The sequence below is a fragment of the Bufo bufo genome, chromosome 3, assembly GCF_905171765.1.
Source record: "Bufo bufo chromosome 3, aBufBuf1.1, whole genome shotgun sequence".
Classification (NCBI taxonomy): domain Eukaryota; kingdom Metazoa; phylum Chordata; class Amphibia; order Anura; family Bufonidae; genus Bufo; species Bufo bufo.
In genome coordinates, this window is record NC_053391.1 from 354,625,758 (window position 1) to 354,639,957 (window position 14,200).

A 14,200-nucleotide genomic window follows, 5' to 3' on the forward strand; every position below is an offset into this window, starting at 1 on the left:
GCGATTAATTCCGAGGGAAAGTTGAACTTAACGTAAAGTAGCTTCTATAAAGGCCCAATTGACTCGGTCAAATGCCTTTTCCGCATCAATTCCCAACAGTGCTAAGGGTAGTTTATGTTTGTGTACTAAGTGTATAACATGTAGCATTTTGCAGGAGTTGTCCCTTCCCTCCATGCCCTTGAAGAAGAACCGCTTGTTCCTTCCCTATTAGTTGTGTGAGTAGAGGGCTGATGCGCATGGCTATCAGTTTAGCCCATACTTTTAGATCGAGGTTTAGTAACAAGATGGGGCGGTAATTCCCACATAATTGAGGGTCTTTTCCAGTTTTATGTATCAGTGTAATGTGTGCTTCTTGTGATTTGGATATAGTGAGCCACCTTGGAGCAGATGATTGCAAAGGGAGACCAGTTGGGGTAATAACACATCCTCAAATTTTTTGTAATAGATGAGGGGTAGGCCATCTGGCCCAGGACTTTTTTTCTGGGGTGAAACTGTGCAGTATATCTCTCAGTTCGTCCGTTGTGACTCGAGACAGAAGGTTGGATGCTTCGTCTGGAGTGATAGTGGGAAAATTCTGTGAATCTAAAAAATTTGGGATACGTGTTGTGGGTAAGGACCTAGTAGTAGTTTGTATGTTGTAAAGCCCTGAATAGTAGGAGTGGAAAGCTTTGGCTATGTCAGCTGTCTGAGTGTGCAATGATCCCTGACTCTCCCTTATTTTCCCTTGTTTTCTTAATTAAGGAGGACATACATTTTCCTCCCTTGTCTCCATGTATATATAGTTTGTGTTTAAAATAGAGATGTTTCGCATGTCGCAGTTCTAGGATGTTTGTTTAAGTTGTTGTCTCATTTGTGACTGGGAGGATTTATTAAGTTGCTCCATTTTGGCAATTTGGTCTAATAATGAGTCTATTTTCTTTTGCCTTTCCTTTTTGACCCGAGAACCCACTTCAACCAGCACCCCTCTTATGTATGCCTTGTGGGATTCCCACAACAAGGAGGGTGAAACTTGTGGTGATGAGGAGTTCTCGAATAACGAGCAAAGATGATGTCTAACGTGTCTGGTTGGTGTCTGATCCCAGTAATGATTCGTTAATCACTCTCCATGGGGAAGTTGGGCTAAGTGACATGTCGCGCAACATGGTGCGTGGTCTGAGATCGTGATTGTGCCTATTTGAGCTAAGGAGAAAATGGAGAGAGCATGTGCTGAAGCAAATATATAGTCCAAGCATTGAAAGGACTTATGTGGTATGCAGTGAAAGGTGTAATCTCTTGTGGATGGGTTGCAGGAGTACCATACATCTATCAAGTGTAGTTCCTGAAGTTTGTATAGCAGTTTGCCCAGCATTCTAGTGGGTATGTGGGATTTGGATATGGAGAAATCCACGTGTGGGTCTAGAGTAATATTCAAATCCGTGCCAAGAATCACTGACTACAGTCCGATTCATGCCGGGTCTAAGGTGTTTTGAGGTGCGCGTTGACCAGGGCGTTGGTGCTTGCTCTTAGGGGCCTGGTGCCATGGTTCCTGTGCCGGTAGTGCAGGTATGGTGACATCCGTCTCAGCAGGCATCCAGGACAGTATCTTTATGGGTTCTATGTCCAGCAGTGACCACGATTTGGTAAGATCTTCAGGTGTGTGGATATGTATTCGTCTGCCATTGTGCACAATAGAGAGACCAAAAGGGTATAGCCATGCAATATTTTTTTGGCATAGCTGTTTGAGAAAAAGTCTGAGAATTCTCTGCTAATATGGAAGGAGCCACATCTTGGTAGAGCGCAAGTTCTACTCCTGCGTACATTACAGGGGCCTTTTCTCTTGCAACTGCTAAGATCTTAGCTGTGTCTACATATGAAAGAAGGCCGCAAATCACGTCCCTAAGAGGTTTGGTCAGAGGCGGCTTAGGTCTAAGAGATCTGTGGATCCTTTCTATAGTTACTTCTTTGGGCCGCAGAGTCTCCTATGAGACCCCCAAAAACTCCCAGGGCGATTTTATTTAGAGCGTCTGCTGCCCACGATTCAGGTAGTCCTTTTATGCAAACATTGCACCTTCTGTTTCTGTGTTCCTGATCTTTGTTCAAGGTTAGTGCTTTGTTAATGTGGGCCAAATGATCTGACAACCGGGATTCCAGGGCCGCCGAATGTGCTATGATGGCTGCGCACGTGTTTTCTAGCCCCTCCACTCTTGCTCCCACATGCTTGATCTCGGTCTTGATCTCAGATAAATCAGAGAGAACCGGGTGTAAAGCCTGCATGATGATCTCCTTAAAGAAGTCTTTAGAAGCGGCGGCAATTTCTGAGTCACCATATTCACTTGTGCAGCTGCTAAGCTGGTCTAAGTCCTCCTCACTCTCAGCTACCACTGTGTCATCAGGCGCCATCTTGGTTGGCCGCGGCTGAGAGTTCATAGTCTTCTGTTGCAAGAATTTATGTATGTCTGAGGAGTGTTTATGAGCCGGTGGTGTGTCGGCATTGTCCACCTTTCGGTCCTTGCCATACCTGACCATGTTTGCGCTGGAAAATGGCAATCTTAAGGCTGCTTGCAGGGACTGCTGTGGAGGAGCTCGTTTCTCACACGTCTTCCTCCATAAGCGGCCAGGCTCCGTCTTGACATGTGTCATTTTATGTGGTAATAACTTTGGAAAGCTTTTACTTATCCAAGCCATTCTGAGTTTGTTTTCTCGTGACACATTGTACTTCATGACAGTGGTAAATTTGAGTCGATATATTTCACCTTTATTTATAAAATAATCAAAAATTTCCCAAAAATGTGCAAAAATTTTAAATTTTCTAAATTTTAATTTCTCTACTTTTAAAGGGGTTCTCTGGGTTCTGAGAGCTGAACCCGGACATACCGATAATTTCACCCAGACAGCCCCCCTGATGTTAGCATCGGAGCAGTTCATGCTCCGATGCGCACCCTTGCCCTGCGCTGGATAGCGCAGGGAAAGGGCTCTTTTATTTACAATAACACACTGCCAGGTGGAGGTTTCCGCCCAGCAGTGTGTTCGGTGACGTCACCGGCTCTGATGGGTGGGCTTTAGGGCTGCCCTAGCTTTTTTTACAGGCTAGGGCAGTGCTAAAGCCCGCCCATCAGTGCCGATGAGGTCACCGGGCTCACTGCTGGGCGGAAGCCTTTGCCTGGCAGCCCTAAGAAGAGCCCGGTTCGTCACAAGAGCAGGGCAAAGAAGAGCATCAGAGCATGAACTGTGAAGATGCTCAAATCAGGGGGGGCTACCTGGTGAAAATGTCATATGTCTGGAAATGGGCAACTCTGAACCCGGACAACCCTTTAAGACAAATAGTCAATATACCAATCAACATTCCCCATATGTCTGCTTTATAATTTTGTTAATTGATTTTTGAGGCAGATTTCGGTAGAATGTTTTTTTGGCACAGTTTTGTATTTAAAGAGACCCTGACGTACCCCTACAGTGGAAACCCTCAAAAAGTTACCCCATTTTGGAAACTAGGCCCCTTAAAGAATATATTAAGGAAGGTACTGAGCATTTTGACCCCCTAAGTGTTTTACGGAATTTGCAAACACCTGGCTGTAAAAATGAAAAGTTTCGTTTCTTCCAATAAAATGTTACTTTAACCCCAAATTTTTTCATTTTCACAAGGGTTAACAGGAGAAAAAGCACCCCATAATTTGTTACCCATTTTCTCCTGAATATGGCAACACCCCATATTTGGTGGTAAACTGCTGTGGGGGCACATGGCAGGACTCAGAAAGGAAGGAGCGCCATATGGCTTTTGCAGCACAGATTTTGATGGCTAGGTTTATGGGGCTAATTTTTTGTGGGATGAGGTGATGGTTTGATTGGTACCTGTTTGGGGTACATAAGACTTTTTGATTGCTTGGTATTAAACTTTTTGTGAGGCAAGGTGAAAAAAATGGCTGTTTTGGCATTTTTTTAAATATATTTTTTACAGCATTCACCTGAGGGGGTGAATGTGATATTTTTATAGAGCAGGTCATTACAGATGCGGCGATACCTAATACGTCTATCATTTTTATTTTTGCTAAGTTTTTCACAGTAAAATCATTTTTGAAGAGAATAAAATTAGTTTTTGTGTTGGCAATTTCTGAGAGCCCTATTTTTTTTATTTTTTGAGCGATTGTCTTAGGTAGGGGCTCATTTTTTGCGGGATGAGATGACTGTTTGATTGGTACCATTTTGGGGTACATAGAACTTTTTGATCACTTTGTATTACACTTTTTTGTGAGGCAAGGTGACCAGAAAATGGCCTTTTTGACACAGTTATTTTTTTTTTACGGCATTCAGCTGACATGGTGGATCATGTGATATTTTTATAGAGTCAGGATAATGCGCCGGCATCAGTGTTTTCACCGATGCCGGCGCATACAGCAGGGGTCTGGGTATCAGTGACTGCCAGACCCTTGCAGCTGATCGGGCGGGAGCAGTTTCCAGCGCTGTACATGTACGACGTTGGTATCCTACAGGTTAAAGAGATTGTCCGAGATAAAATCTCAGACAAGCCAAAGAATGGTGTCAAATAACAATTGATACTGCTTACCCCTTTCTCCAGCGCCATTTCTCTGACGGTATACTGCTGAGGACAGTGATTGGCTGTATACCTGCACATAACTGCTGAAGTCTGTAAAAAAGCAGCAGCAGGAGGACTGGACTGGCAGCACAGAAAACAGCATAACTTGTAAGAGACAAGTAGTGCATCACTTTTTTGTTTTACACTGTAAGGGGGCTTGTCAGATTTAATTATATCAGATAACCTGTTTCTCATATTGCTACCTGCCCTGACCTCGAACTTATTTCTCATATTTGTTTGTACGCTGCCTACGCTAACCTCAACCAGACTATGGATATTGTCTGACCTCTTGGTGCTTTGCACTGGTGTCTCTGACTCCCATAGGTCAGCAAGCAACTACATCGCGACTATCTTTAGAGTGATAGGTTTGATGGCTCCCCTGCAGTGAAAACCAGATCCCTGAATGGGGGTTAAAGGGTTAAAAGCAGGAACTGCCAGGATAACTCCCTTAGAGTTAGCCCAAAGTCAAACCAGTTAGTTTGTACACAGCCACTGTTACTGTATAGTTTATTATGATTTGATTCAGTATTTGATTTCATACAAAAAGTGGTTTAAATGTTGTCTGGGAAGCCTGAATCCTGAATGCCCCTTTCACATACTGCTGATGCATAAGAGTCTGAATACACGGTGAGCTGCCAATCACTTTGTGTACTCAGGAGTAAGTATGACTAACAGGCTCTTTTTGTTTGTAAAATTATGATGAATTTAATAAATAAAACGAAATATTTCCAAGCTCAGAGTCTTCCCCTCTGTCATATACTGCCATCAGATAGGAGACCTGACAGATCCATGTTAAACTGAGTAGCCCACTAAAGAGGGGCGTAGCTACCATGGAAGAAGGGGAAGTGGCTGCTGTGGGGCCAAAAGTCAGGAAGGGGTTCAGGAGAAGGACAAATGGATTCATTTCCAGGGCCCAGTGAGCGATGAGTATGATGCTCCTAGTCCTGGGATGGAATGTGACCACTATGACCTGATGCTGTGCAACCTCAGGTCACAGTGTAGTGTGTGCCTAAACGCAGTACTACACGAAGAGCGGAAATGCCCATAGGAGGAGAAGAAAGGTGAGTATTTTTTACTTTTTTAGGTCTAGTCTGAGGTCTGCACAAAATTGTTGAACAAATTGTTGCAGAGCCCAGTCAGTTCTAGTTACTCCAATGCACTCAACAATTATACATGTTACTAAACCTATCATTTATTCATAGACTGTCCATCCGCCCCCTATGGTTTTGATCTCTTGAGCTGTGGTAAGGATGAAATGACAATCTGTTGGAAGGCTCCAAAATTCACAGCAGGGAAAGAAGTGCTTGGATATTTTCTTGATCAACATGATCCTGAGGATGTTTCTTGGAAAGACGTCAATAATGAACAAATCCAAGAAACAATATATAAGGTACCATTCATCATCTTTTCGCATAATATATATCACTCAATGTATAAATAATCTTATTTTACTACAGTAGATTATAGTGTTATTGTAATATATGTATCTTCATACAAGGTAACAGGTCTGACTGAAGGACATTTCTATGAGTTCCGTTCCCGAGCTTTGAATTCAGCAGGTGTTGGAAAGATGTCTGAGCCAAGTGACCTTTTTAAATGTGAGGAATGGACAATGCCTCAACCAGGTAATGATATGAAGGATAAAGCAAGTCTGAAAATATAGTACATGGAAAAGAGAGCACATGTTTTTGAGAATACATGTTTTTGGACTCAGAACTCTGCCATATGGGTATATACCAGTATTATAAATAGCACGTCAAGTGAGGACCCAGTTACAGATTTCGCGCAGTGGCTAGCAGATTCACATTACTCTTCTACTTTGTTCTATATTTAAGGTCCGCCATATGATGTCAGATGCAGAGAAGTGAGAGATAACACTCTGATGCTCCACTGGGAAAGCCCTATATACACAGGAAGCAGCCGTGTCACTGGCTACCTGGTAGAGGCATGTGAAGGAGGTTCTGGAGAATGGAAGAGGATTAATGAGAATCCAGTGCCGGACACACATATGAGGGTACAATTTACAGCCAGGTCCATAAATATTGGGACATCGACACAATTCAATTTTTTTGGGCTCTATACACCACCACAATGGATTTGAAATGAAACTAACAAGATGTGCTTTAACTGCCGACTGTCAGATTTAATTTGAGGGTATTTACATCCAAATCAGGTGAACGGTATAGGAATTACAACAGTTTGCATATGTGCCTCCCACTTGTTAAGGGACCAAAAGTAATGGGACAGAATAATAATCATAAATCAAACTTTCACTTTTTAATACTTGGTTGCAAATGCTTTGCAGTCAAATACAGCCTGAAGTCTGGAACGCATAGACATCACCAGATGCTGGGTTTCATCCCTGGTGATACTCTGCCAGGCCTCTACTACAACTGTCTTCGGTTCCTGCTTGTTCTTGGGGCATTTTCCCTTCAGTTTTGTCTTCAGCAAGTGAAATGCATGCACAATCGGATTCAGGTCACGTGACTGACTTGGCCATTGCACAACATTCCACTTCTTTCCCTTAAAAAACTCTTTGGTTGCTTTTGCAGTATGCTTTGGGTCATTGTCCATCTGCACTGTGAAGCGCCGTCCAATGAGTTCTGAAGCATTTGACTGAATATGAGCAGATAATATTGCCCGAAACACTTCAGAATTCATCCTGCTGCTTTTGTCAGCAGTCACATCGTCAATAAATACAAGAGAACCAGTTCTATTGGCAGCCATACATGCCCACGCCATGACACTACCACCACCATCGTTCACTGATGAGGTGGTATGCTTAGGATCATGAGCAGTTCCTTTCCTTCTCCATACTCTTCTCTTCCCATCACTCTGGTACAAGTTGATCTTGGTCTCATCTGTCCATAGGATGTTGTTCCAGAACTGTGAAGGCTTTTTTAGATGTCGTTTGGCAAACTCTAATCTGGCCTTCCTGTTTTTGAGGCTCACCAATGGTTTACATGTTGTGGTGAACCCTCTGTGTTCACTCTGGTGAAGTCTTCTCTTGATTGTTGACTTTGACACACATACACCTACCTCCTGGAGAGTGTTCTTGATCTGGCCAACTGTTGTGAAGGGTGTTTTCTTCACCAGGGAAAGAATTCTTCGGTCATCCACCACAGTGGTTTTACATGGTCTTCCGGATCTTTTGGTGTTGCTGAGCTCACCGGTTCGTTCCTTCTTTTTAAGAATGTTCCAAACAGTTGTTTTGGTCACGCCTAATGTCTTTGCTATCTCTCTGATGGGTTTGTTTTAATTTTTTAGCCTAATGATGGGTTGCTTCACTGATAGTGACCGCTCTTTGGATCTCATCTTGAGAGTTGACAGCAACAGATTCCAAATGCAAATAGCACACTTGAAATTAACTCTGGACCTTTTATTTGCTCATTGTAATTGGGATAATGAGGGAATAACACACACCTGGCCATGGAACAGCTGAGAAGCCAATTGTCCCATTACTTTTGGTTCCTTAACAAGTGGGAGGCACATATGCAAACTTTTATAATTCCTACACCATTCACCTGATTTGGATGTAAATACCCTCAAATTAAAGCTGACAGTCTGCGGTTAAAGCACATCTTGTTCGTTTCATTTCAAATCCATTGTGGTGGTGTATAGAGCCAAAAATGTTAGAATTGTGTCGATGTCCCAATATTTATGGACCTGACTGTATAAGCATGGAGTTCATGCTAGTAGTGTGACCTTTGAGCATTGTTTCACAATTTACATATCGAATTCATACTCATAAAAATTTGAGTAGCTTATTAACACATTAACAATGCTTTTGCATGTTTTTGTCTTTTAATGCTAATAAGCTAACAAGAAAGTGTCTGACTACAAGCTTGTTGACTGTTTCTAGAGAAAAACCTCAGAATTACGGTGGCAATACTGGACTATAATAAAGAGTGTAACTCCGGACCAGTACAATCTAAGGCCTTGTTCACATTTCCATGTCCCATTGACGTCCGCGGATAAATCCGCGTGTCATCCATATTCCATGGACACTGCTAGACTGAAATTTAATTTCCAGAGCGTCTCCTACCTATGTGTGCTCCTACCAGTGGTCAGTGAAAAATGGACAGAACCTGAATGCCATCCGTGTTGTGTTAGTGGTTTTTCTCTAACCCATAGACTTCAGTGGGTGTGTCGGGTCCGCATCTCGGACCAAAGTAGTGCATTTATGGGTACGTGTGCTGTCCACAGAAAATGCAGATAGAACACATACTTGAAAAAAAGAAATATGAGCGAGGCCTTAGTAATGCAATGTATTTACAATGTTACTTCAATTCTTACATACAATATCTCTGTGCTGTAAAATGGTATGCAAAGGTAGACATAACCTTTAAAGGGGTTTTGCGGCATTACTATGGCTTTTACCAGATACACTCATGTAGTTGCTGAATATGTTTCCCATGCATTTTTCTTCAGTTTGGACTCTCCTGACCTGTTTTCACCATGTAAACAAATCCCTCTAACCAAACCCATGATGCAGTTCTCCTTTCTCTACCACAGCTCCACCATTACCCTAACAACCCCAGCTAGTTGCTAGTTTATAGCTCATTCCACCCAGCTAGTTACATAGACACTCCCCTATCACTGTTATGCTCATGGACATAACATCACAGGAAATAGGAAAGTGCTCCATGGACATGGTCATGTGACCGCAGCCCAGAACGGAAGTGATAAAGGAAAAAAATACATAAAAAATTACAGCTACCTTCATAAATGATTATTTTATAAGGCAGTTGATGCAAACCGGAAAACCCCTTTAAACTTTACTTATTAAATAAAATCACTGAGATGTATACATAAGTTGATATTTCTCTCTTAGATCTCCGATTTGGAAACAGATAAGAGTTACCAGTTCCGTGTTGTTCCTGTTAACGCATCTGGTCCTGGCATTGCATCTGTGCCTTGTGATCCTGTGGTTCCCAAAACCAAGCAAGGTTTGGAAAGTTTTAATAGAGTTCTCGAAATCAATTTGCTGCCGCATTTAAAAGAAAATCACACTGGGTCCTTTGACCATTTTGCGTGCTAATGCAAAATTCAGTAACGTGAATGTCAGTTGTTAGAGAAAGAAGGCAAATTAAGTCAAGTCATGGGCATAAAGTAATTAAATATACCATATCACCTCCCGCTGCTGTCCAAATGTGCTACTATAATGGCTCCCTTTATACCAGAATGTCAGTCATCCAACTGTCACCTATATCAGTAAAAGTTAGCCTGAGGGATGCCTGGTGTGTAATTGTGACTTTTTTTGCAACTTTTTTAAAAGTTGCAAAAGCTAAAACAAACTTGGCCTAAATCCCACTATTCTGTTGAAAGTAGCACAGGGTGGAGGAAACTAAAAATGTGCGCCAACAGATGCAACAATTTTATGCTAAAAAAACTAGAGTAACACATTTAAAGGGTTTCTATCACTTGGTATGACATATTTAGGTGTCAGACACTAGCGATCTGCTAGTGTCTGCTCTAACAAACCATCCTAATATGATAGGTTTTGGGGCAGCCGTTTTGCTAAAATAACAACTTATATCTATATGCTAATGAGCCTCTAGGTGCTATGGGGGCGTCATTAGCACCTAGAGGCTCCGTCTACCTTCATAAACTGTCGCCGCCCAGCGCGTCCCTCTAGCCCGCCCATCTCCTGCTGAATGCGATCCTCTCCGTGCGCGTCTCTGTTCGGCGCATGCGCAGTGAATGTCTGACCGCTTCCCTGCTCAGACATCTCCACTGCGCCTGTTCCTCGGAGCACTATGATGTCATCGGCGCAGGCGCAGTGGAGATGTCTGAGCAGGGAAGCGGTCAGACATTCACTGCGCATGCGCAGAACAGAGACGCGCACGGAGGGGATCGCATTCAGCAGGAGATGGGCGGGCTGGAGGGACGCGCTGGGCAGCGACAGTTTATGAAGGTAGACGGAGACTCTAGGTGCTAATGACGCCCCCATAGCACCTAGAGGCTCATTAGCATATAGATATAAGTTGTTATTTTAGCAAAACGGCTGCCCCAAAACCTATCATATTAGGACGGTTTGTTAGAGCAGACACTAGCAGATCGCTAGTGTCTGACACCTAAATATGTCATACCAAGTGATAGAAACCCTTTAATAAATGTCCCTGTGACGAAAACCGCACCTCGCGGTCCCGCCTGATGTCAACTACGTCGAGCTCACGAGATACGATTTAGTCGCTGGTTTCCAAGACGTGACGTTACACCCTCCCTGGGAGCACGTAAGGTCAGCTTGATACAGTTTACACAGACGCCTCCTGTCCACAAGGGCACAGAGAGGCAGGGGGTGAGAGACGGTGGTCCTGACAACCTGAAAGAGCCTTTTCACTGCCCCAGTGAAACAGAGCTTTCTCAGCCTGGTAGACTGCCACCAGTTCCACTAAGCCCGGTCCGCTAACGGGATTATATAGGGTAAGAAACCAAGCCGCAGTAGGGTATAACTATGCCGAAACATGGACGTGGGAATTCATGGACCGAGATACAAGAACAGCACAAGATTAAATTATATATTTAATTGCCTTAAGGGCGCACTAGACAATACGCGAAAGACACAGAGAATATATACAGTGGTCGGATGTGCAAATACCTGTGGTATGATACAACAGAGTTAAACAGAGCAAGGGTCAGTTACCAGATGGATGAGTCGTCCTTTGGGTTATAATGAGTTCTGGGTTGCTGTAGTGCTTGGTTGTAGTCACATGGGGGCAGTGATGTCAGCAGTTTTCCACAGTTTGTCAATGTGTTTGTCCATGTGTCCCTCCAAACACATTACTCGATGTGACCCCCTTCAGAGAAAGACTCTGGCCTCTGGCCTGCATAAGCCTTTTCACCTGTAGTCGGTCACGCCCCTCCCTCCCTCTGGGAAGAGTCCACCCTCCCTTCCTTGTCCTGGTAGCCAAAGACACACAACATACATTATGGCCCATAGCTCCAGACCGGAAGGTCACAGGGAGACGGTTCTGGGACCAACGGATCCACCTGGGTTCCGGCTACAGGTGGAGACCAAACATGCCGTGCTGGGGCAACGCCTTGTTGTCGCAGGATTTATGTGCTTTGCTCCCCTTCTCCTGGTTCCCCCCCTGTCTGGTGCTGGAGCGGTTAACTTCCTGGCTGGGTATGGCCAATTGGTTTTTATCACCTGTGGCTTCCAGGCTGGAGTCAGTTGTACTCCAGTCTTTGTTGCTGCTGGAGCTTGCTCCTGTCCTGGGTTTTTTATCTGCCCAGTCCTTGAGGGCCACCTAGTGGGACATCAATGTCTCCCCGATGTCTTCCTGATGTCATCCCGTTGTCTTCCTTCCTCTCACTACCCTTGCATATGTTTGGTGATGTTTATGTATAGGTGGTTGTTGTCTTGTCTAGTTGTTGTTACATGTCTGGTTTGTTGGTGTCTATAGTCCAGCATGTTTGCTAGACATGTTCCTGTGTTGTGTGCCTCCGGAAGGGGGTCTCAGGGTTCCCCGGAGGGGGAACCATAAGTCTGTATGCAGCACTGCCTGGGGCCGCCATGCATCTTGCTGCATGGGAGTCCAGGTAGTAACTGGTGTGCTGGATACCTGTGTGTGTGTTGTTGGTACAGTGTCCTGTTTGGTGTGTGGGCTCCAGTACTTATGCTCGGGTTCCAATCGTGGTGGCAGCGGCAGGTAAGTGTGTTGTTATGTGTTCTTACCTGCCGAACCAGTTGCTGTTTATGGTCTCCACTTTTCCCTGCAACTAGGCTGGGGGAGACTCCTGTTTATCTGTGTCTGGGATGAACAGGTCGTCTCTGCCCCTTCCCTATTATGAGGGATTATCAGGGCGACTCAGGGTCCAAGGTTCCTGGGTATGAGCCATCCTACCATCCAAGTCCGCTCATATGGTGAGGAGTTAGGGCGAGAATTAGGGAAGCATTAGGAGATGACCTGCTACCTTTCCTCTGTGTCCTGGCTTAGTTGTCTTCCTGTTTACCATCCTCATTGTACAGTGGGGAGTTTCCCCTACTCCCCTTCGTGACAGCGCCGTTATAAGGTTCCTGCTGGGAGATCCCTGTATCCCCCCTTCCCGGCACCAGACCCCCAAACTACGACCAGGTGCATGTCCGTCTTGGCCCCAGGGTAGCAGAGATATAACTGATTTATGCCTGTGATGGACGAGTAATTTATAATTCCTTATGAATCCCAGGTTGCATGATGTCTGATGGATTTGAGTGACCTGGGTGTATGCTGAGACCGCCTACAGGAGGTTTTCCTGTAGGATAAGTTGACCTCCATGCTGGCTGAGTGAGGTGTGAATTGTACGCATTTGGCCTGCTTGAAGCCAGGACCCCTGCGGAGTTCACTCCCTCTCTATATCACAGCAAATGGCTGGAATTAGATCATGGCTGGCATTAGATCATAATTCCACATTCCTCACAGTCCCCCTGTATTTTTATTATTTTCTGTACAGGATTATAGGGGAACTTATCTTCGCTGAGTAGCTGCTCTGCTCTGTTAAAGGGGTTCTCTAAGAATTATTTAAATTGGCCACCAGAAATCTGTCCTAGAATGTGAGCATGACTGGTTGCTTCTACTTGAACAGTTGCTTAGGGGGTGAGGGGGCAGGGCTTGACTACACACTACGCTCTGGCACTTGCATATACTACACATTGGTGAATTTTCCTACCAGGCTGCTTAGACAGAATTTCATAGGTAGGATCACATCATTACCACCTATTGTACAATGGTGTAGTGGAAAGTGAGGCCCCGCCCCCTACACCACTCCCAGGCAGCTCTGCAAGTGATGACCACTAGTCCCGCTTACATTCTAGGACAGGTTGATTGTGGCCATTTTAAATTATTCCTGGAATGCTCCTTTAAAAGCATTTCAGAAATACATGTATGTCTCAAAGCAACCACATAAATATTGAAAATGAGATGACTCATTGACTATTTTTGGGAAAGTCTTGTGGGCCTGTTCTGAAGCCTATGCAAAGGTCACTGTGCAGGGAGGTGCAGGAGTTGAACTGTGACCATCACCTGCTGTCAATGGGGCACCCTGTATCATCTGATTTTAGCTTTAGAATAGAGGTGTTATCTGTTATTGTAATCCTGCCTGTAAGATAATAAGGTGACTGAAAAGTGGTTTCTACTGAACAGAGTCAGTCAATTGTGAGGGTCAGTGGCTAGTATGCAAACTGAAAAATTTGAGGCCAAACTGTGTTTAACATAAAAACTTGATATAAACCATAGATTAAGTATATAAAAATTTATAAGTGGTTATTTAGGATGGGAAAGGTGAGGTTATCACCCACTTAATTTGGTCACACCCCTAATAGCAATACCACTTAAGCTGCCCTGATGGCAGTCCTGATACCCTATAATGCTTTTTTAAATCACAGGCACAAATGAAATTGAAGTTGGTGTGGATGATGAAGGGTTCATATATCTTTCCTTTGAGAATCCAGAGCCAGTTGATTCCCCACATTTTGACTGGTCTAAAGACTACAAGGGTGCTCCAGATCCAGAGAGAACTGACATCTCTACAGACGGAAACATGTAAATAACTATATTAGCTGTAGCACCTATTGTTCTGACAGTTAGGGTCCATTCACATGTTCATATAAATGGTCCGGATATGTTTCGCAATTATGCGGACCCATTC

General features: G+C 44.1%; 1 protein-coding gene across 3 annotated transcripts in view; it reads left to right on the forward strand.

The window, feature by feature from the left end:
* The window catches only part of MYOM3 (myomesin 3), a 191,574-nt gene that overhangs the window by 138,124 nt on the left and 39,250 nt on the right, over nucleotides 1-14,200 (forward strand). For all 3 annotated transcript variants that reach the window (XM_040424500.1, XM_040424502.1, XM_040424501.1), the window contains exons 18-22: nucleotides 5,773-5,960; nucleotides 6,069-6,195; nucleotides 6,406-6,584; nucleotides 9,405-9,519; nucleotides 13,938-14,094. In XM_040424500.1, coding sequence (XP_040280434.1) covers nucleotides 5,773-5,960; nucleotides 6,069-6,195; nucleotides 6,406-6,584; nucleotides 9,405-9,519; nucleotides 13,938-14,094 — 766 coding nt within the window. The remainder of the gene's footprint in view (nucleotides 1-5,772; nucleotides 5,961-6,068; nucleotides 6,196-6,405; nucleotides 6,585-9,404; nucleotides 9,520-13,937; nucleotides 14,095-14,200) is intronic.